The 23,535-nt window shown below is 38.1% G+C and overlaps 1 protein-coding gene across 3 annotated transcripts in view; it reads right to left on the bottom strand.

The window, feature by feature from the left end:
* Uchl3 (ubiquitin C-terminal hydrolase L3) overlaps positions 1 to 23,535 on the bottom strand; it is a 42,842-nt gene that overhangs the window by 3,440 nt on the left and 15,867 nt on the right. For 2 of the 3 annotated variants that reach the window (XM_021181783.2, XM_085828813.1), the window contains one exon: positions 2,011 to 2,086. In XM_021181783.2, coding sequence (XP_021037442.1) covers positions 2,011 to 2,086 — 76 coding nt within the window. Of the gene's footprint in view, positions 1 to 2,010; positions 2,087 to 19,268; positions 19,392 to 23,535 lie in introns of all 3 variants that reach the window. The other variant, XM_021181780.3, reaches the window with a different exon arrangement.

Below are 23,535 nucleotides of genomic sequence, written 5' to 3'. Positions count from 1 at the left end.
TTCAGAAGGAGTGATTCATTTTTAAATCTGTACTACTTTCCTCTACATATACTAGGAACGTTCTGAAGCCCCAAAGAAAAGAAAACCAGAAATAACCTGGTCCCTTTTATGAGTTAACTTCACAATTTAGTAACGAGTAAATAATTAAACACTGCCACCATCCTCTGTTAAGCAACTGTCCTGTAGGAATTACTGCATCATGCCTACAATCAGATGGGTTAAAACTAAGATTACACAGGATGGAGGTGGACCTCAGCTGCACACTGCTTGCCAAGAGTATATGAGGCCTAGGTGAAGTCCCAAGCACCAATAAATACAGTGATTTTTAATTTGTTGTTTCCTTAAAAATAGCATTCTCTTAATCTCGATTTTTAATTCATGAGTTCAGTATGAATTATTCAGCTTGCTCAATGTTCCTTTTGAATTGATTAGGACCATTCCTGTCAGTCACACTGGGTAAGAGCTGATTTCTGTGGAAGGAATCAGTAGCTCTCTCTGTTCTCTACTACACTTCCAAGACGGGAGTTCTTGACATCTCTGAACATCTTTACACTCACTTTAAAAAAAAATCCAATTTCCATAGGATTCTAATTTTACATATTTTTTAAAAATTGTAGTGTGTGTGCATGTGTGCAGGAGCAGGCTGCTCACCCCCAGAGCTGGAATGACCGGAGGTTGTGAGCTGCCTGATATAACTGCTGCGGACCTAGACTTAATTTTCTAAACATCTTGTAGATCGCTGTCTTCTCTGTAAATTCTCTCATTTTCAATGCTAACATCACTCTTATGATCTCTGATTATATATTAAATATACTGTTTCTCTCATCTTTTCCGAATCTCCTTTCTCGTCTTATTTTGTTTTTCTTCCTTGCAGGCAAGGGAAGGAACGCAGAGTCTGGCTTCTGCTAGGGAAGCATTTGACCACTGGCTTCTACTCCTACACCTTGAAGTCAGCAGAATGCGTATGGCAAAATTCTGCTTTCAGAAATCAACCAGACACAGGAGGCCTTCAGTGACTATTTCAACCTCTCTCCCATGCGGGTTCTGTAGAGCTAACCCATCACGCAGTACTGTCTAACGCAGTACCTTCTAACTGGCTCTGCAGGTCAGCTTATGTGAGTAGCAATGACTTCTTTTACGTTTAGTATGATTCTGACTCAAATCACAACACTCCTGCAGAATGCCCGTTTCTCTTTAGTGAAGGACATGACTTTATTACTACATTTCCTGTACAACATTTATAATTCTGTGATTTATATTTACAGTCACAACCTGAGCTACTTTATAACACTGCTGCCTTTAAATAAGCTAAGAAAATCAAAAGTGGCAGCTAACAGACCCATAGCAGAGAGGCAAGACAAGACTACACATGCATGGTTATTGAAAACACTTCTCCTTTGTTTCTTTTAGTTAGGGTTTCTCTTTCTTTCTTTCTTTCTTTCTCTCTCTGTCTCTCTCTCTGTCTCTCTTCCTTATACTGGGACTTCTTTTGCTTTTCAATACTGGGACCATATCTCCTATCTAGGCATTTTCTCTAGTCACAGTTCACCTGTTTGTAAGTAAGTTTGTAAGTAACAAAAGATTAAGTATTTAATCATTGTGCTTTGCCTTAAATAAGAAGCCATTACCAGACTAATATACATAGGGCAATACAAAAATCTGAAAAAGAGTGATACGCAATACTATATAAATACATTTTAAAAGTAAAGAAGTTCACTCAGATATGACAACTAATTCAGTAGCTTATCAAACATTGTCAAAGTAACTCATAGACGTTTCTTGTTTATTTTCTGCTTTACCACAGTGCAGAAGAGGTGTATATAAACATTCTTGAACTATAAGATACTAGAATAACAAAAACATTTTTTCCTAGTTAAAAAAAAACACTAAACAGGAAAAGGATTATTCTGCCAACTCAATTTTAGATCTATCAATTTCAGGAAACAAAGTGAGAACAACAAGAAGAGCCTGGTCATTACTCTCCCCAGGATGAATTAAAATGGTTCTTACCTAATTCATAGAGATGCCCATCTACATGTACTAACGCAATAAAATGAAGATCTACTTTTTCATCTATACTTGGTGCCTGGAATAGGAGGGAAAATGTATGAAAAACATTAGTAGTTAAACAAATCAGTCAAGTACAAATAAATGTATATAAATGATATCAAATGACAGAAGACAACATTCACCCAATCTAATTCAAGGCCAGTTACTGATCTGAGCACAGAGCGACATGTGTACGTTTGTGACACCATGTTCACCATCAACAAGGAAGGCACATGTTGTTTAGTTCACCTAAACTGAAAACTGAACACTTGCTTAACTTGAAAGTCCCAGTGTCCAGCATAAGACGCTCTCTATGTGCACAGCGTATACACAGTGCATATTGCTCAATGAAATGCATGACTGAGCTCACTTATGCAATTATAAAACTTTAAACTATGAATGTTAAAACATTTTTCATAACTCTTAAAGTTAGCAACTCTTTTGAAATTAAATTTTAGGACACCAGAGAGAAAATCATCTGTTGCCTGAGCTTAAAAATCTCATGCTTTGAACAATGCAGTATAAACAATCTTTCCAGATTCCAACAGCTTATAAATGAGAAGAGATAAGGAAACAGTCTGATGATTACAACTGTAGAAAGGAAACAAATAAAATATAAAACCCTGTTAACTTCTACTTCTTCATTCTTTAACCCTTAATAAACTATTTTAACTATTCCTACATTTAAACTATTTAAACTATACCTACATTCCCTTTTATCAAATTCAATTTACACAAGTAATACATTTCTCAGACAGTTGAATAACTTAGGTAAAGTTATATAAGCTGGCATTTTATAATATATAGTAAATGTGTTAGCTATTTACCAACTCTAAGTTAAAAGGAAGTGTAATCACAGCTAAATACATATGGAACTTTAATTATTTGAAGCAAAAATTTTGAGGTAGCTGAAACCAAATTATGTCTCCTATTGTCTAATATCTTTTTAGGCAACACAGTATCTTATAACTCCAAGGTTGTTATTTCCATCATCAAATAATTATATATTTTCCATAGTTTAATATAAACGCATTTGATGTGGAAATCAAAGTTACAGAATAAGCACTACCTTTTCACTCATTACTGTTTTATTTCACAACGCATCCAGAGTGGCTCCAAATATTTACTGACATAATGACTCATTTAGTCTTATTCTTTTTTAATTATTTCCCTTGAGTTATAAGTGAAAGAAAATCCTCTTAAACTGCTAGGGCAAACTACCTCTTGTCCATTGCCGTCTAGAACTAAAGAACTCCACAGCTGTAGAAATCAACGTTACAGTTTACCATCATTCCATTCCTGTACTTCTCTTTAATACAGAGCCCTCTCACAACAGGAACTGACATGAATAAGACAATCTAGTTTTGTAAAGTCTTGTCTCCTAAAGATGCTAAAATATGTTTCGTATTTTCCACCATGCTGGATAAAGCCCAATCTTTCTTGAATCTAGTAGTCCTTCAAATACTTGACATGGGCGACTGTCAATTTCCTTAGTTCCTAGTCCAGAAATGGCTGTGGTTACTCAATCTCCTATCATTTTATCAGTTAGAGGAGAGTCTAGTTTTTCAAGGCTGACCCAAGGCAAATCCTTATAAATTCATTAAAACACAAAAGCCCTACAAGGAATTTCTTAACTGGGAATCTTATTTTACAGACAATAAGATAATATTTAAAAATATTAAGTATACAAAGGCTCTGAGTTTCAGTTTTCATAAATGATTTCCTTGAACAAGTGCCTTTAAGAACTGGGCATCATTTAGCTTCCATTGTTCATATCGCCCAGTGAGGTGCAAGGCAGCCTTGGGTTTCTTATCCTGGTTTAAGGCTTGTGAGTATTAAGATAATAGTTTTGTTCTACTACATATGGGTTTTTAGTTAAATTTTTTTAACTTTAATTTTTCTTTAACATGTGTAGGGATGTTTCCTGATGAATATCTGTGAACCATGTACATGCACTGTCTACAGAGGCCAGAAAAGAATGTCAGATCCCTTGGGGCTGGAGTAACAGAACATTGTGAACTGCCATGTGGGAGCTGGGAATTGAATTGAGATCCTTTGAGAGAGCAACCTGTGTTCTTAACCACTAAGCCATTTTTTCCAGTCCCACCCCACTGAGGTTTAAATGACATTGTGAAAATATTTGTAACCTGTTAAGTGCTATATAAACCTTATATATTATATTAATATATTGTCACAAATGTAAGCAAGTATCAAATCTAATGTACCAAAATTATGTACCAATGTCCCTTTTAACGTGAAGTGGAAATTAAAATACAAGTCTCAAACCAGGTATATTATAGGCACATGCCTCTAATTCCAGTACTTGAGAGGGTAAGGCTGGATGATCAAGAGTGTGAGTCCAGAGCTACACAGTGAGGTCCTGTCTTACAACAAAAAGCAAAATCCCTCACAAAAGCAATGATCAAACTCTAAAGCCTTCAAACTCTTCTTAAAAGGTAAATGTGTCAACTTTCTTCAGGACCTCCTTAGTTCTGGGAAGCTTTATCCTTAGACTAAATTCTAAAGTCAATCACTCAACAAGTATCCCAGGAAACCCAAGAGTAAGCAAGCAGCGAGTTCCTGCGTGCCTGCCTGTCCAGAATAGCAAAGAACATAGCAAATATGAAAAACAGAAGCTATAGATTGGGACATTTTGCCTTACCAATGACATTTCTGTGTCTTTTAAATCCCCAATTTAGAAAGCTTATTAATCCCAAAGGATTAAAAAGTGATATAAATCAATCAATTATCAGTGCATTCATTAACTATTAAATATAAGTTTCACATTAGGAAATGGTTTAAGGTATAATTATAGGGCACTTAATCTGTACTAGGCACTGATAGAATGCTACATTTGTATTGACCAACTAACCACAGATCTAGTTAGGTAGGTCATATATGTATCTTACACTCAAGAACACAGAGGTAAAGGCCTTAAGTGACACGTATGAATGGGTAACATGTGATGGCCCCTGGACTACAATTCATGCAATGCAGCTTCAATCCATGTTATTAAGCACTGTGCTATGGAAATTTTGCAAAGCAATAAGGCAATGGAATTAATATGAAGCAATAAACAATAATACACAAAAACATAAAACTGGAAATGGCAAGGTTTATAACATTCTCATTTATGTTTAGAATTTGTAAATACAGAAAATTTCCATACATATAATTAAGTGAATTGTCCCCTGGTCAGAATGTACAAAATTAAACTGTACTTTGTTCTTCCAGTTCACTCTATCCTTCACTGGGCCAAACCGTACATAGCACAGTGAGAAGCGTAAGTATCAAATGGATGGATGAATAAAAGGGACAAATCAATGGTGTGAGGAGAGAGGTGGGGTGGAAAGGAGGAGAGGGTAAAGGAGGAGGGAGGGGAAGGGAGGAGAGGAAGAGAAGGAGAGAGGGGAGGGGAGGTGGATGAAGAGAAGGAGAGGAGAGGAGGAGAGGAAGAGAAGGGGGGAAGAAAGGAGGAGAGGAAGAGAAGGAGAGGGGGAGAGAGGCAGTCTGTTGATATTCAGTACAAATGGAAGGTACAGGACCATACTGATATTTGGTGGAAGCAAATGATCAAAGAAAACTGTTGACTTGATAGTTTGAAGGTAGCTTTAAAAGGTAAAAGGGGGGGGGGACATTTCACTGCTTTTAAATGTTAAAATGTATGTGTAATTAAACTTCCTCTTGCTTCAAATGCCATAATGATTTATAGAAATAACAAGTCTCTGTGGATGTACGGCATACACCAAAGCATTCAGATACTGCATGTTTACACTGGTTCTATCAAGGCACAGCCTGGGCTTTCAGGAGCTTAAAACATCACAAAGATAAGGGCTTGGTTGCTTAATTCTGCAGTTTATTTTAATGCATGAGAACTGTTAGAATTCTATCAACTTTGATATTTACAGTTATATATATATATATATACATATATATATACATATATACACACATACATATTATAATAGCTGACTGATAATTTTAGCTTACAAGAGAAATAATAAAATTTGCAGGACACCTATACCAGCACACAAGGAGCAAATTTCCACCTCCTAATTGGAAAGATGAGAAACTGAACTGGCAGGAAAGATTGGACCAAGATTAAGCCAAACACCTGAGCCACATCAAGGAATAAAGTAGCTTAGATGCAACACACTACACCATGAAGGGTTTAGACTGAGGACAGACTAAGTAAAGCAATCCAGAGGATGGCAAGAGACTAGTCATGCTCAGAAATAGGAAAAAATAATAAAGGAATAGATGGCAAAGAACTCAGAGGTACATAGCATTTGTTGACCTAAGTTATCTAAGTGAAATCGGAGTGTTGAAGGATAAAGAAACACACACACTTTAACAGTTCACAGAAACTTAGTGTTATTACAAATGCCAGTCAGTACTCAGCAATAGGCAGGGACCCACAGATTCACAGAGTATGGAGTGGAAAGATGGATATTCACCAAGGCGCAAGCAAAAGTCAAGCCAGACTGCAGAGCATGGAGGTATGCTTGCAATTTTATTGGGGCAGAAAAAGCTAAATGGTTGAGTGAACCAAGAGAAAAGCACTTTAAAGACGGAAGACGTTTAAGGAAAAACAAACACACAAACAAAAGAGACTGCCCTTGTCACTGGGAGAAGAGATGGAAGATTGACTACACTTACAACAGAATGGAGACCCAAAGATGGCAGGCGTAAGAAGGGTCGCCAGCGACGAAGACGGAGAGATGGACTGGTAGCCTTTGCAGGGCCTACATGGTTACGTTTGCCCCAGGGCAGGGATGCATGGTGACACAATGATGAGGCCTTCGCTCTGCAGTGGCTAGAATGAGGCTGTGGTGAGGATGGCGAGGAGGACTACATAATTAAAAGAGAGAATATTTTACTTAGACCACGTTACTGGGAGATCGTGAATCTTTAAAAGCAACGTATGGTCATACTTGTATTCATATGGTCGAGTACCTTCAATAATTGTATTCTAGTCAAAGATCACATATGAATGTTGGGTAAAATGGGAATTTATAACAAAGCACAAGGTTATATTCCATATCTTTTTAAGTGCTCATCTGAAATTTTACATATCCTCGTTTTCATTGCACAGACTCATGAAACTAAAGATTTAAAAGCCACTAAAATAGTATCGCTATATATATCAGGTTTTAAAAATGTAACACAAAAATTATGCAACAGACAAGACACATAAAGAACAAAAGCAGAGAAAAACCATATCATAATAGGCACTGGTAAAACCAACTATTTAGAGTATAAACTCTAATAAGAGAGAAGTAAGCCCTTCAAATTATAAACAGGAGTAAAGCTAACCCTCGGGGGTGAAGACCCGAGTCAGCTGTCCTTGTCATTAGCTGACAAGTTATAAGGAAGAAAGGCATCAGAGCCTACTGTCCATCTTTCAAGTAAATAGTAACTATATAAACTGCGTACCACTTATTCTATGTCGGGTACGCTTTGAAGTATTTCCTATCTATCCGTTCATTTAATCTCCCAGTAAGCTAGGGGGTCATCCCAACTCCACACAAAGCTTACACTCAGAGCAAGCAGAGCACCAATGGGCGATTGTCAGAACCGAGGTCAGGCCACCAGCATGTTGGAGGACTGCAGCTACTAGATGAGACTCTAGAGCTCAGTGGCCTTAGTCACCAGCACAGAGTCTATGTGGGGCCAAGAGAATGTTTCTGGTGCCAGTTTTTAATTATATTAGGTTATAGTGAACCCAGGTATAATTCTCTTAAGAATAGATACTGGGGGACAATTTTCCAAATGCTGTTGTTCCAGGTCAACTTATAACCATCACCTTCAACAGATAACATCTGCTGTATTGGAGATTTATTTCTAGCCTGACAAAGCCACCATCTCTATAGGTACAATAAGAAGAAATGAAAATAAGGATCGTCAGTTCTTTGGTGATAATACATTTCATCAGCCACGACATTAGGGAAGCGCCTTTAGCTTGAAATGATCTCCAAAACTCTTCTCATTCTTAAAAGCCTTTGTTGGTACTTTATTGGCACTTATGAGTGCCTTATACACTAGCCAAAAATACAATTGGCATTTCCACCATGGGGGGGTTAAGAAAAGTTCAGCACGTCAGCACTCACATTAACCATCCAGCAGGAATATACAAAGGGACCCTCAGCTCGAGTCCATGTGGGAATACAAGTGAGTATCACCATAGTGTTTGCTCTCACAGACTGCTGCCATCAGTCTGCATTCCTTCAGACGAGGGCCAAAGCCAAGAGGAGAAAAGGCAAACCCATGAAGGGAGGAGAGCAATGGAGTAGAGAGTGACATGGAAGCCGGGACTGAAGAGCAGGGCAGACAAACTGTCTTCTCAGGAGCTGGGAAGGACAGAGTGCCATGACAGTTACTCACTGAGATGATGATGGCAGATGGGGAGATGAAATGCAAGGAGGTCTTCTAGACCAAGAATTCAGGTAAAAAAAAAAAATCAATCACACACAAATAGTACAGGTACAACATGGTCAAGACTAGGTCTGGAAGTTGATTTTTATCTTTCAATCTAATAAGTTAATTGTTATCATTCCATTATAGAGCTGATGATTGGGCAGATAAAAGGGAAGGAAGGTGGAGCAGAAGGTGATGGGGAGAGAAGAGAAAATTGGAAGAGGGAGAGGAGGAGGAAAAAGAAAAGCAGAGCAGAAGCACATGGCCTGGAGAAACCGAACGTTCTAAGGGGTCTCACAGATGTGAATACGGTAGTGGAGCAGTAGATCTGCCCAATCTAGGCGCACAGCACATATTCATATTAATTGTGTTGTGTTTTCATTGCCGGGGCATATTTGGGTGGAGATTTACTGCCAACAGTCCAGAAGGATGCTGCATATGCACTAGGCTGCATGGCTGGAGAGGAATGTCAGGTTGGAGCAAGCATTTGTTTTACAACAGACAGTAGGCAAACCAGCATTGTCCTGGGGGTAGACTCCCTCTCAGCCCTTTAAGTATGATGAATACAGAAGGTCCACTAAGTATAGACGGAGGGAAAACCCTCATAGTTACAGCAGTGCACTTATCACCCAAGCTTTTACACTAGCAGAAAGCTTTCATCTATCTGCCACCCTACATGCTCATTTTGTTGGTTCTTCCAGGTCTGCGGGAGGCTGGGCACAGTGGTGCACACCGTTAGTGCCATAAAGGAAGGTGACACAGGAGGATCACTTGAGTTCAGCAGTGGGCCTTGCTGAACACTGGGCCTTAGTGCTATGCTGATAGGATGTCCACATTAAATTTGGCATCAATATGATGACTTCCTTTGAGTGAAGCACTACCAGCTTCTCTAAGGAGGGTCAGAAATAGAACAAGTTAGGCACTACTGTAGAATTCATAATTACTTTATCATGGTTCCAGCAGATTTTGTTTTTATAATATATATTTTCTAAAAATATTTTTTTTAAATTGTGTGTGTTTAGATATGTGCAAGTGAGAGCAGGCGCTTGAAGAGTCTGAGACATCAAACCCTCTGCTCTGCCAGAGTAGCAGGCACTCTTCACCACTGCGCTACCTTTCCAGACCCACCTATTTGTGTGTGTGAGTGTGTGTGTGTGCGTGTGTGTGTGCGCGCGCGCGCACACGCATGGCACACGCCCAGGGTCCCACTGTTGCTGGAAGACAGTTCTGTTACCCTGGAGAAGGAGTTAGAGGTGGGTGCTGAGAATGAAGCTTGAGTCCTTTAAAAGAACAGCATGCATTCTTTTTTTTTTTTTTTAATTTTTTTATTAGGTATTTTCCTCATTTACATTTCCAATGCTATCCCAAACGTCCCCCATACCACCGCCCCCCCAACTGAGCCATCATCTCTCCAGCCTCCTTTCCTATATTTTGTCATCTTTCTGTGTATTGTATTTAAAAATGACCTTCTTATAGACACCCTCTAGTTGAGCTATGTTTTTCAACTGTGTTGACAATCTTTCAACTTATAATGTCTACATTTAAATGATTTACATTTTATTAATTGCATGCCATTTTTCCCTGTGCTTAAATTTTAATCTATCTTAATTTTGTTTTCTCCACTTATCCTCTATTCCTTTGTGTCTTTAAAAATTATTTTTGTGGGCTGGAGAGATGGTTCAGAGGTTAAGAGCACTGGCTGCCCTACCAGAGGTCCTGAGTTCAATTCCCAGCAACCACACGATGGCTTGCAACCACCTCTAGTGAAATCTTGGGCCCTTTTCTGGCATGCAGATATACATGCAGAAACTCAAGACATTAAATTAAAAAAAAAACTCTTTAAAATTATTTTTGTGATTCTATTTACTTTTACTATAGGTATGTTTATACATGGTTTCTCTCTGTAGCTCTGGCCATCCTGGAATTTGCTCTGTAGATCAGGGTGGCCTCCAACTCAAGAGATTCTCCTAACTCTGTCTGGGATTAAAGGCACACACCACTACTGCCTGGCTAGAGTGCTTTTCAAATAGAGCACCCAACTTGATACATACATTAGAACCCACAGCAGTATTACCAAAATAATTTCCTCACATTCTTTGTACTATCTTCAAGTATGGCATAAGCATCCAATATATGTTACTGTTTATTCAGACAATTCAAGCTTCATTTTTGGTTCTAGAGATAAGGTCTCAGTTTGAAGCCCAAGTTGGCCTAAAAGTTGAGCTTCCCTGTCTGAGCCTCCCAAGCACTGGGATACAGGTGAGGGCCACCATGCCCAGCCACACAATTGCCTTTTATTGACAATATAATAAGAAAAAAAAATGGAGCCACAAAGATCAGGGGTTTAAAGTACCCGCTTGCTCTTGTTTGATTCCTAGCACACACATCAGACAGGTCACAGTCGCCTGAAATTCTAGTTCACGCAGGACTTGATGCCTTGGCCTCTGTGGGCACTGCACTCATGTGTATGCATGCATTTGTTCACTTAAGAATAAAAATCAATCTTCAAAAAGAATTTTTTTATTTACCTTTATTGCTCCATCTCCAGTGATTCCCAGTTTCTGCATAGGTCCAAATGTCTTCCCGTTATCACAATGCTTCTGAATAGAGAAACTCCTTTTTATTTCTTACAATGGAAATAAACCGGCAGTAGGTCTCTTCAGCTTTGTTCATTATAAAGGTTTATTTCTCCATTTAAAATGCCTTGTCACTGAATTCATTATTTGGCAATAGTATCTTGTGTTTTAACCTGCATGGTTTCTGATGAGAAATCCGCTATAATTCTTTCTTTATCTGTATCTGATACACCTGTTTCTTCTGAGTAGCTTGAACAGTTCTTACACATATTTTGTTTCCATAAGTATGCACATTTCATATTTGAGAGGGTGTTTGATGACAGGAATACTTGTTCTGCCTTATTGTCTCTGAGGTTCTTCCAGATGTAGTTTGATGTCTTCGCTTCCTTTTGAAAGCAGTAAACCATCAAGTCTTCGATGGTTTACATCTGAAGGCCTCACGGGCCTACTCTTTCCCACTCCCTCCTCGCCTCCTCCTCTCCGGACTCCACTTCTATGGGTCAGCATTGGAGACTGCTCACAGCTCCTAGATCTTCTGCCTTCTTTTACCCAGCACATTTTTATTTCTTTCATAGGGGAAGTGACCTAAGGAACTTTTACTGCCTTGGCATAAAGTTCACTGAGCCTCCTGAAAACATGAGCTTGAGTTCAGGCACATTTGTGCCATGATGTGTATGTGGAAGACTGAGGATAACCTTCATCTTGGTCCAGGTTTCACCTCTTTTGCGGCACTCTCTCTTGTGTTTTGATTCTTGTCCACATACCAGGCTAGCTGGCTCATGATCTTCTGGATTCTCGGGTGTCTGCCTCCCATCTCACCATATGAATAACGGGATGACAGACACTCATACATAGCTGGCTTTTCTGTGGTGCTCACAAGTGGCTATACAAGCCACTGACCTATCTCCACATCCTAAATGTAATTTGTTTTCTCGGGTGTTTTGTTTTGTTTGTTTTTGTTTTCCCCCCTAACAACTAGAGAATTGTTCCAGGCATTCTTCACCCCTGGTCCTGCCTCTCAACATTAGCATCTCCATTTAATTTTTTCTTATAGTTTTCAACTCGACTAACAATTTCCACGTATTGATACATTTTGTCCATTTTGTCTACTTCAACCTTTAATGCCATTATTACACATTCTCTGATAGTTTGAACATCTGCATTGCATATGGACTTAATTCTGTTGTCTCCTGACAGAATATTAATGTTTCCCTTTTCTTACTATTTTTGGTTAAAAGTCAGACATCTTGTATAGTATCATAGACACAAACAGTACTGACATTTAGGCATGCCCCATCAAAACCTTAATTTAGAGCAGCGAGTCTAATCCATCCAGAGGTTGAGCTGTTCAGTTTTGCTTTTGGTACAGTTACCCTCAGTGTAAGAGTAGATTAAAATCTAGCATTCTCACTAAGCATGAGAACTGGGTTAATGGAATCCTTTTTCAGCTCTGTTGCATGAAATGTTCTAAGCTTTTGCCCAAAGCCTATGCCCAGAGGTCTTTCTTCATGAATTCATTCATCTTCACATCAGTACTTATGGTTCTTCCTTAGCACAAAGAGCTTTCTTTGTTCTTATTCAACCAACCAGTGCATAATTCCTTACTTCCTCTCTATCAAGCACTGGAGGTTCCCAGGGAGTCCACCTAGTAGTTAAGGATCTCTCATAGAGAGACTGCAGAAGGGATTCGTTTGGGGGTCTTTAAGCTTTGTTCTCCAGAAGAGAAGAGCCCAAGAGCCCAGGTGAGTGCCTTCTCACAGTGGTCGCTGTCTGCCTCCTCTATGCCTTCACCTGAAGATCTTTCCTGCCTTGTCTACCTGCAGTCAAACTCCTGAGTACCCAATGAGATCTGGGGAGAGGGGGTGTAACTCTTCTCTTTGGAGAGCTCACAGAGACTGTATAGTCTCCTGACAGCCTATAGCAGTTTGCCTTTCATGATCTGCAAACGTTTATATCTCTTTCTTCCTTTTTCATTTGTTTAATAAAAGGTGGCACTCTGTGTTTCCTTTCTCATCAGTCATATATTTGGGTGCCTATATACCTCAATAATTGCATCTCCACATTTCTCAGTGCAACACACTACTCTCTAAACAGAGATAGAAATGATGCACCAGGAAGACATCATTGTGTTTTTATTGTTGTTAGCTTTCTATACCTGTGATGGTCTAACAAATATTTACAGAAATATCTCTATATACTGATCAAGCAACAATAACCACAGCTAACAATATTTTATACTAGATAGTCAAAGATACTGAGGCTATAGATTCCCACAACAATCCCATAAGATAGAAATTCTGATTATTTCTAAACACAAAAATATAATTTTTGCTCAAGTATTGTCCTAATATTTATGTGTGATTCTAGCTCTCTTTCTGAACATGTTTTTCAGTGTGAGCATATGTAACAGAGGAAAGAGTGAGGAAAACAAAGTCATAATCCTGGCTAAGTAGGTTTCAAACATCTTTGTATCTTTTGGCTAACATTCTACAGTATTAAAATGTGGATGATATATTATTATACTGTCTTGTTCCCCATAATGTAATAGCAGCTCTTATCAAAAAGTGTTCCAAATTTTGGAGCTTGTGGTATTAAACAAACAAACAAACAAACACCTACCAAGTGAGCACCCCATTTTAGATTGTGATCTTGGATTAGGGATGCTCAAGCTGCATTTAAACAACAGTGAAGCTATTAGTCAATGTCTTGTGGCCTCTATGTCAGACTTAAGGGTTTAATAAGTAACTTTTGGTTTTGGTTTTGGTTGTTTTTTGAGACAGGGTTTCTTTGTGTAGCTCTGGCTGTCCTGGAACTTGCTCTTTAGACCAGGTTGGCCTTGATCTCAGGGATCCTGCTTCTGCCTCCCAAGTACTAGGATTAAAAGTATGGACCACCATGGCAGGCTAGTAACTATTTGAAGTTTTAAATATTGGAGCAGTAACTCTAAGTTTTCACTCTATTTATACTTGCATTTATCTCATGATGATAATCTCTTTCACAAGAAGTATTGCAAAGTCATCAGCAATTATCAACTAAAATTAGTAACAAGCAACAATGTTTGCCAGGACATTAACAGAACCCTATGTCCCACTGGCAAACTACACTGGAATCTTGATGGTGTAATGAGACTATCTACAGCACTCTATATAGAACATGCAATGATGTTGTACACTTTAAGGATATTGTGGTTTGACTCCAGATTATTATAACAAAATAAACATAGAGTGTCATGCAATTTTTTAATTGTCCAGTACAGGTAAAGCCATGTTTTAAACTAGCTGTAGTCTATTAATTATAGAACATTATATCTAAAAGTATCATAGACAGATCTTAATTAAAACCTTTTACTATGGAAGTGCTAACAGTCATCTGAACTGGTGGATAGTGGTGCTGTCAGGCACCTTCACTTAGTCAAAAACACTAAGGGGAGAGAAATAAAACAAGGTGTACCGTAAACCTCTGCCTCAATTATAGTTCCCCAAGCAGACACTTTCTGGAGATCTAAAGATACTATAAAGATATTCTACTCTTCATGCAGAACAGCATTAGAAACACTAATTTAAAAACAAACAACGGCGATGACTATAATTAGTATAATTCTGCCTAATCTAAGAACAATGATGTATCTGACTGGGTCAATACCACATAAGCAGGGCTTTTTAATCACAAAACTGGATTTATAACAGCTGGCAGCAATATCAAAATTTTCCATAATACAGATAGCTACTTCCCTTCAGCACTGTCAATAATTTAACTGGTTCACAGTTGCGTCTTTATCATTTCTACCTGCATTCCCCAAACATAATTCTAATTTCCTTTCTGATTGTTAAATTTATAACTATTTGCAGGAAGAAGGTAAATAAAATTAAAAACATCTCAGGTCCTTACAGAGAAAATTTCCTTTCACAAATAATATGTACACACTCTATTTATTTAAAAAAAAAAAAAAGATAAAACTATTCTTCAGATAATTTAACACCAAGCAATTAGAACTGCTTTATAGGCCAAAATGAAATTACCTAGAACTTTAAAACAGAGACAGAGAACCTGGCTAAAAGTATATTCTCTACTATATTTTTCACATTTTTACATTAAATAACAAATAAATGTTTTTAAAGAATAACATTTTATTTCTCTATTTTATTTATTTTATTTACTTATTTGCTTTTCTTTTTTGGTGTTAGGAAGGCTCTATAATGGTGTTACATCCCCAACACTGACTGATTTGTTTGCCTTTAAGATTTTATTTATTTATTTATTTATTTATTTATTTATTTATTGTGAAGCCTTAGAGAAACTAATGAAATCTTCAAAAGGGATAGTTATGGAAATAAATACCATGAACTAAACAGAGTATACTGAACACCTTTCTTTAAAAAAAAATTAGCTTCTTATATTATGATTATGACTTCTTAATGAAATATACACTTGTCTATAATTGAGTATAAAAGATTTCTGTTGTTATTTTTATTGGTATTTACCCCATGTATGTGGGTCTGTCTGCGTGAATGTATAGCACACTAGTGCAGTGCCCACAGAGGTCAGAGAAGGCATCTGATTCTCTGAGACTGTAGTTACAGGCTAGAAGCTGCTAGTGCTCTGAAAGAGTATCAGGTGCTCTTAACCTCTGACCCATCGTCTCCCCGCCTCACAGGGTATTCGTCTAACACTAGGACCATCACTGAGTCTTAAAAATAGAACATGGAAAGAAAAACAAAAGCCTCTTTAGGGATGCTCAATACAGCATAAAAAGACTATAATTATATAACCTTTTAAAGATACATACATGTATATATGTGGAGATACATATATTCGTATAAGGCTTTCAAGCCTTAAAATCAGTATTATTATTTAATTTTAAATGAATTTCTGCAAATTTTAGGTTAGATTTCAGCACAATACACTGGATGAGAGGAAATTTAAAGTTGGGATTTAAAATAGAAAAAGTCAGATCCATGCAAAAGATGAAAACTTCTCCCTGTTCAACTGGCAAAGATGACAAAATTAAGCACAAGCTAGAAACCAAATCCATAAACCAGCACCACAGACTCTCTAGGCAATGTCTCTTTACCGTATGAGGCAATGTCCACAGCCTCAGACACTCTTGATGCTTACTCTCCCTTGCAGGGCTAACAACTGGGTTCTCAGCTGAGCTCCTCATTTCTAGTATTACCTGAAATGTAACCTTACTGGTCTCAAGCTACCTAGACTAAGTCTCAGAAATTCTTTTCATATAATTTGAGAGTAGCCCCAAGTAAGTTTTTCATTGAGTACCAAGTTCTTGTGTCCTAAAATGCCTTCTGATCTGTAAAGTTAGACCACAATGAACGATGAATGATGTTAAGTAAGACTTTACCATTTCCATATGTCAATTCTGTCGTTATAACTAAGGCAGGTTCAGATGGGAGAACAGCATCTAGTTAGATCTGAAAGGTGGATTTTCTGAGGTCAGGATAGATGCTTCCCTTCAAGGAATAACTTACCACTCTCATTTCTAACATTTGGGAACTGGTAAAGGAGGCGAGAGGTCAGAGAAAGGCAAGGCTTCCCTGCATTCAGGGAATAGAGTGAGAAGCAACAGTGGAAGGAGGGAGCCCACACAGGGCATGAGATGAGGAGCTAGCCAGGGACCCCATTGTTTCTTACTTTGAAAACAAACTAAAATCAACTTGCCTCCAAAAGCTTTACCCCGAGTCTTGGAAAGGAAAACAGGTTGTGAAAAGTAAAGTAAAATCTAAAAATGGGCAGAAAAATTTCCAACTTTATAAAGAACTTACTTTACTTTCAGTTGTGTCTGTCAGTGTGTGTGTGTAAGCTGGAGCTGCACTTGCCAGGTGTCATGAGTCACTGACATGGGGCTGGGAATCGAACCCAGTTCACTGCTGAGCCATCTCTCCATCCTCTATAATTTCAAACTTTTTGGAAGTTTGGCAAGTCCAAAATTGGACTTACATGCCTTAATCAGAAACTTAAATTCTACATAGGAACTGAGTTCTTCCTAACAGCCCTTTCCTTTACAGCAAAAGGAAGAAGACAGAAAAGCCCTCAAGGAAGGGTTATAAATGCGAGGGAGCCTTCCCCTCAGGTATTTGGGAGCTGGTTCGGGCTGAATGGGCTGATTTCTGCTGTACCTCAGGGCTGGCAAGATGGCTCACAAGGTGGCTCCTGATGGCTCCTGCCACCAAACCTAATAACCTACAGATGTAGGGTGCTGGGATCTACAGGGTGGGAGAAAAGAACTGTATCCAAAAGTTGTCTTCTGACTCCAAACACAAGCCTGGTATTCACTCACAAGCGTGCGGATGCACACAAAATAAAGGTAGTAAGATATTTTAAAATCATAAACCTCTTCAATTTGCATGAAGGCATAAACTGTATCTACAAAATAACTAGATTCTAACAGCGTCTCTCACACACAGACACACACACACTTGGTTATGTTAATATGAACTCTCCAGATGTTGATTTAACCAATGAAAGATTGAAATACTATTATATTTTATACATGTGTGCTGACAAAATATAGTTTTTCTTATTATTCCCTAACATTTAATATCTAACCAATAAGAAATCTACAGATAATTTTAAGAACACAAGAGGATATATATATATATATATATATATATATATATATATATATATTTGAATATATATATATATATATATATATATATATATTCAAAGGACACATAAAATGAACAATGAATAAAAGTTAAATGAATGTTTTACACGAGGAATTTTTTTTATGAGTATGCCTGGAATAATCTATCCACCAAAAATACCAAGACACAACTGTATGTGACATATCCTTAATTATATATACCTATCTGTGATTATATATTTGAAATTAGAACGTTACTCAGCAATTAAATAAACTTGTGTGTAAAAGTCAACAACACTAACCAGTTGCATATTGCATTATACATTAAATTTGATTCTATTTTGTGACTTAAATTCATTTCCCAAACTTACTAAAGAACTTATTAGCAAGGTACCATTATTTCCTTTTGTCAAACAACGAAAAATTTAAAAACAGAATTTAACACTAGTATTAAAGTACACTATTTACATGTATGAAATTGTCAAAAAAAATCAATTAAAAAGGGGAAACATTCAAGAATTTAAAACTTGCATTGGCTATGCTCAAAGCCATTAGTGAGTGGAATAGAAGATCTCTGAAGAAAAAACCTTTCTTATTCATGTTTACAATGTACAGCTTCTAGCAAAGAACATGCTTAATTCACTTGTTTACCTGACCCAGTAAAGGAAAGACAGTTACCCTATGGACTGAAAGCCTTATGCATGTCTATCCCTGTAGCCCAGTAATCACAACCATGAGGAACCTCTTTGGAAGAACCTGCAAGGAACATCTGGGTAAAGACTGATATTTAATGAAGTATGAAAAGATTTTTTTCTAATAAACTTCTGAAAAAGAACTACTTCGCTTATTCTAAAAGACTGAAATTAAATATGTAATGCTAAATGTATTTTTTTGGTATACTTTCAATTTTAGCATGTTTACTTAAAGGAATAAACTTGCGTGCTTTCTGTCTGCTAAAAATCCAATAATAATTACTATAATTTACCCGGTGGTTCTTTCTGGCCAATGACTGAAAGTGGAGTTGGAAGGCAAAGACCACTTGGGGTTTTCTTTCTCGCCTTCATGTACAACTTGCAAATGTCTGTCCGCTCTTGCACTATGGACTACTCATTAATTGTTAGAAATGCTCAGGCTCTCAGAGTCCTTGTGTCTGAGAGAATCTTTTACTCTGCCACGAGTCTGGTAGAGGCCCAGGCTCTATCATCTTCAGCATTCCGACAGGACTGGATACGTATAGTCCTTTTTAAATTAAGTAAATATGCTTATATCTAATTATAGTCATGTTTAACCATACATTTAGCATTGAGCCATACAGTTCTGTAGCATATATGTAGAACAACACTTTTGTTGATCAAAATTTTGCTTAATATAATCTCAGTAAATTTTCTAAACATGGCACTTTTAACGACAAAAAAAAAAAAAAAAAAAAAAAAAAAACCCCGATAAAATTGCTACAGAGATGAAATTCAAGTACAACTAAAGGGCTATGAGTTTACTGTTTCTCAGACAGTCCATTTCCCACCCCAGGTAGGATGGCGATCACTTCAGTGCAAAGCATGAAGTGGCTACACAGTCAGCCTGTCAGCTTTCTATCGTGTTGTGTGGCCTGGCATGGGGGCACACACCTGTGATCCCAGCACTTGGCTGGCAGGACTAGAGGTGGACCACGCAGCGGGACTGCCCGAGTTCAAGTTCTGGCTAAGCCTTGGGGACAGAGGCTGAACCTCGCCTTGCGGCAGCTGCTTCATCTGTAAAGGGAGATAATACCTGTAATCCTAAAGCTCCTATAGAGGCACACAGCACACACTGAGTCACTTCTGCACCACTGTTAAAGGGACAGCAACCTAAGCACACTTTTATTCTGGCTATCTGGAATAGAATACAAAATGGTGATGTAGCAAGTAAGAGATCAAAGGGTTGGGACTCCTCCACTAAAACTTAATGACCAGTACCCCCTCCCAGGTTTCTGTTGTTGTTGTTTTTGGGTTTGGGTTGTTGTTTTAAGTTTAGTTTTAAAAACGAAAGCAGTATCTTTCAGTGAGTCAACAAAGCTAAGTGAAGTGGGCCTACTGTCTCAATTTCTGAATTAGCTAGTGTCTGACAGACAAGAATGGTGAGATAGTGAAAAACATCTATGGAACAACTCAACTGTGGCAGCAGACCATAGCCAATATTCTGGAAAACAAAACAAAACAAAACAAAAAACCCCAAACACAAAAATATTAGTGGGTCAACTTAATGGACTTCTCCTCGGGTTCACAAACTTCAGCATACAATACACCTCCCCCTCAGCCCCTCCCTTCTCACAATGTTCTGGGTGTCAAATGATACCATCTGTGTCTATGACCAACTTCAGTACACACTATTAACTAACGGCTTCTCTTTCTCTGTCCATTCCTTTTAACACCTAAGTGACCCCGAGTTTATTTTTGCCTTTCCATTACTCCCTTCTGAGAGTTTACAAGATCCTACCCAAAGACAAAATGTTAAAAATATCTGCCATGACCATAAGACTTAAACACATAAGCCAAATGCCTTTCATAGGTCAAAAAACACTACAATCCATTACAAAGAAAATACAATTTCACGATATAAACTCAATTAATTCATAAGCCCAATTTGATAAACACTAGATATAGCATCTCTGGTACCTCTGCCTATACAGTCCAAGCTCCCTTTGATTTGGCTTCATTCCCATTGCCATTCAGGTTAAACTTTCTCAATGCCTAGTAAAGTAATATCACCATCAATTCACTGACTACCCATCACCATTCTTAAGCAAATTCTGAGATTAACTCACTAATCATTATAGTAACCTAATTATAGTTTAATGAGGTAGGCATTATTAGCTTTAGTTTACACACGGAAAATATATTGCCCACATTAACAAGCAGAGGAATCAGTATGAAAACTACATCCTGTGTCCTAACCTTTCTCCTACGTTATTTTTTACTGAAGCCTGCTTCAGCCAGCCTTCCACTGGTAATGCAAAGCATGTATGACAACCGAGGTCCATGTTCTCACGGAGCCCACATCTTAATAAGTCAGCAAGATGAAGAAATAAATGAAAGGGAGAACAAGCTTGCTACAGACTTTTAAAAGACCGGGAAGGAAATGGCATTTGACGATAGACAGTAATACAGGTAGATGATGAAAGAAGGCCTCCCTGGAAAAGGACTGAAGGCGAGATCAGAGAGGTAAGGAAGGGGCCATGCCATCTCTGCAGCGAGGACAGGTATCCCAGAAGGCTAGGTTACCAAAAAGTCCAAATATGGTATGAGGCTGAACATCACACCAAACCTAAAGTTCTATTACCAAATCTCTGTTATTTGATAGTGTCCTGGTTAGTTTTTTTTTTTTTTTTTTCAACTTTTTTGTTTTGGAGGTGGCTGGGGTGTGTGTGTGTGTGGCATCAACTTGCCACAAGCTAGAATTATCTGGAAAGAGGAACTACAACTGAGAAATGCCTCCTTCTGTTGGGCTTGTAGTCAATCAAGCCTGAACAGCATGCTCTTGATTAATGAAACAAGAAGAAGAGAAAAAAAATTGTCCCTGGTAGAGGTTTAAGCTGGTTGTAAAATAGATTTGAAGCTATATATTGTGGGTCTTTTTCTTCAGTGACAGAGGACATTAATATATAATTACTAGGGGACAGTAGTAAGATCATCTTAAAATCTGCAAATCAATCCCACAAATCAAGGGACCTCATGTAAAAAAGCTCTAGTTAAAATATTTACTGTAGAACTCCAAAAAAAAAAAAAAAAATCTAAGATTGTGTCCTTTTTGTTTATAAGACCGTGTTTCACTGATTATCCACTGATAGCTAGTCTGGAGTTTACTATATAGACGATGCTGGGTTAGGCTTCGCAAAGATTCTCCTGCTTCTGCCTCCCCTTAGTGCTGAGATTAAAAGAGTTGCCTCTGACTGTATACCTGTATCATATGCACATAGGTACCCAGAGGCCAGATGAGAGCTTCAGACAACCGGAAACTGTAGTAACAAGGAGCTATGAGCTAGCCCAGGTGAGTGCTTGGTACTGAATCCAGGCTCAGTTCTGGGAGAATTATTCTAGAACAGTAAGTGCTCTTACTGTTGAGCCATATCCCTAGCCGATGATCCTTTTTTTAATTTTCATTTTCATAACACAAAAGACATTCCTAACCCCATACTGGAAACAGTAAATATGTAGTGAGCCTTATGTGTAAAAAAAAAAAAACAGTTCTGAATAGTTTGAAATTGCAAATAAACAGAACCACAAGAAGAGATAAAATTCCCTAGCTCAGAAGCTCAGGTGCTATTATGGACTTATAGGAGGAATGTTATGTACCACTAAGGTAGAAACAGTAGCAAGTAAGTTTAAACAGATTAAACAGATCCTGGGCCTAGAATTGGTAAAAGGTAGGAAAATGTACATCACTGTTTGTTTGTTTATACAGGGCTTCACTATGCAGCTTAGGTGAGCCTAGAACTCATTTTGTAGACTAGGTTACCTCAAAGTGCTGATCCTTATGCCTTAGCCTTCCAAGTACTAACATTTTAAGCTTATGCTACCACACATGACTTAAAAAATACATATTTAAGTAGCTAAAAAGAATATGAAAAATAAATAAGTGCAAATCATTGAAGTCACATGGAAGAGGGCATAGCATAGATAAAATATATCCAGGTTATAGAGTGCTTTATGTAGAGGGTCACATTGAAGCTAATTCTGAAGGCTGAGGAGAAATCAGAAATGCAGATGCTGTGAGAAGAAATATTTTCAGAAAGAGAAATTATGAGAAAGAACAGGAATAAAATAAGAGATTGCTAGAAAGATATGTTTTCAGAGAAGTAGCCAAAGTAGCCAGGGTTAGGGGAGGCCTGAAGACAGGCAGGCTAAAGAGGGCCACATTGACATAGAAATCGGTAATTGTGGAGCTGGAGAGATGGCTCAGCGGTTGAGAGCACTGACTGATCTTCCAGAGGTCCTGAGTTCAAATCCCAGCAACCATATGATGGCTTACAACCATCTGTAATGAGATCTGACGCCCTCTTCTGGTGCATCTGAAGACAGCTACAGTGTACTTAAATATAATAATAAATAAATCTTTAGGCTGGACTGAGCAGGGCCGACCGGTGCAAGCAACCTTCATTCCCAGCAACCACCTGATAGCTCACAACCATCAGTACAGCTACAGTGTACCATATACATAAAATAAATAAATAAATCTTTAAAAAAATGGGTAATTGTTATAGATAGCCCTGGGGCTAATTATATTTGATGTTAATTCTGTTCTCTGGTGAGTGGCTGTGAACAAGGAATGAGTCAGCACTCAGGTGATTTCCTGTTAACCTGCTTCCCACCTTAATTTGTAAAATAAAGGAGAGCTGACCATTGGGCCAATAAAAAGGAAGGTGGAGCAGAAGGTGGGAGAGAGAAGAAGGAGAAAAGGGAAGAGGGAGAGGATGCGAGGAGGAGGAAGAAGAAAAGCAGAGCAGAAGCACATGGCTTGGAGAAACAGCAAGTTCTAAGGGCATGTAATCATATTAACTGTGTCAGTGTTTTGATTGCTGGGGCATATCTGGGTTGGAGAGATTTACTGCAACAAAAGGGAATGTCCTCAAACTCTGTTTTTCAACTTGATGTATCTCAGAGGTATAATGCATAGAAACAATGCGGCTCTAACAGTGGTTCTCAACTGTGAGACATGATAAAGCAGCAGAAGAAATTCATTCTAGTGGGAGTAAAGCTTATGAAAAGCCCTCTAAAAATACTACCTTCCTTCCAGTCCACTCTGAGAATCACTGCACCAACTGAATTAGATGTTAGGAAATGTAATGGAGGGAAGCCTGTAGAAACATGAAGGGACAGAAAAGACGGCCTGGATAATAACCTCAAACAAGGACACGTG

Source organism: Mus caroli, unplaced genomic scaffold (genome assembly GCF_978045245.1).
Source record: "Mus caroli unplaced genomic scaffold, Mus_caroli_1 scaffold_12, whole genome shotgun sequence".
NCBI lineage: Eukaryota > Metazoa > Chordata > Mammalia > Rodentia > Muridae > Mus > Mus caroli.
The sequence above is the reverse complement of the archived record's forward strand: the minus strand, read 5'-3'. Positions and strand labels throughout refer to the sequence as shown.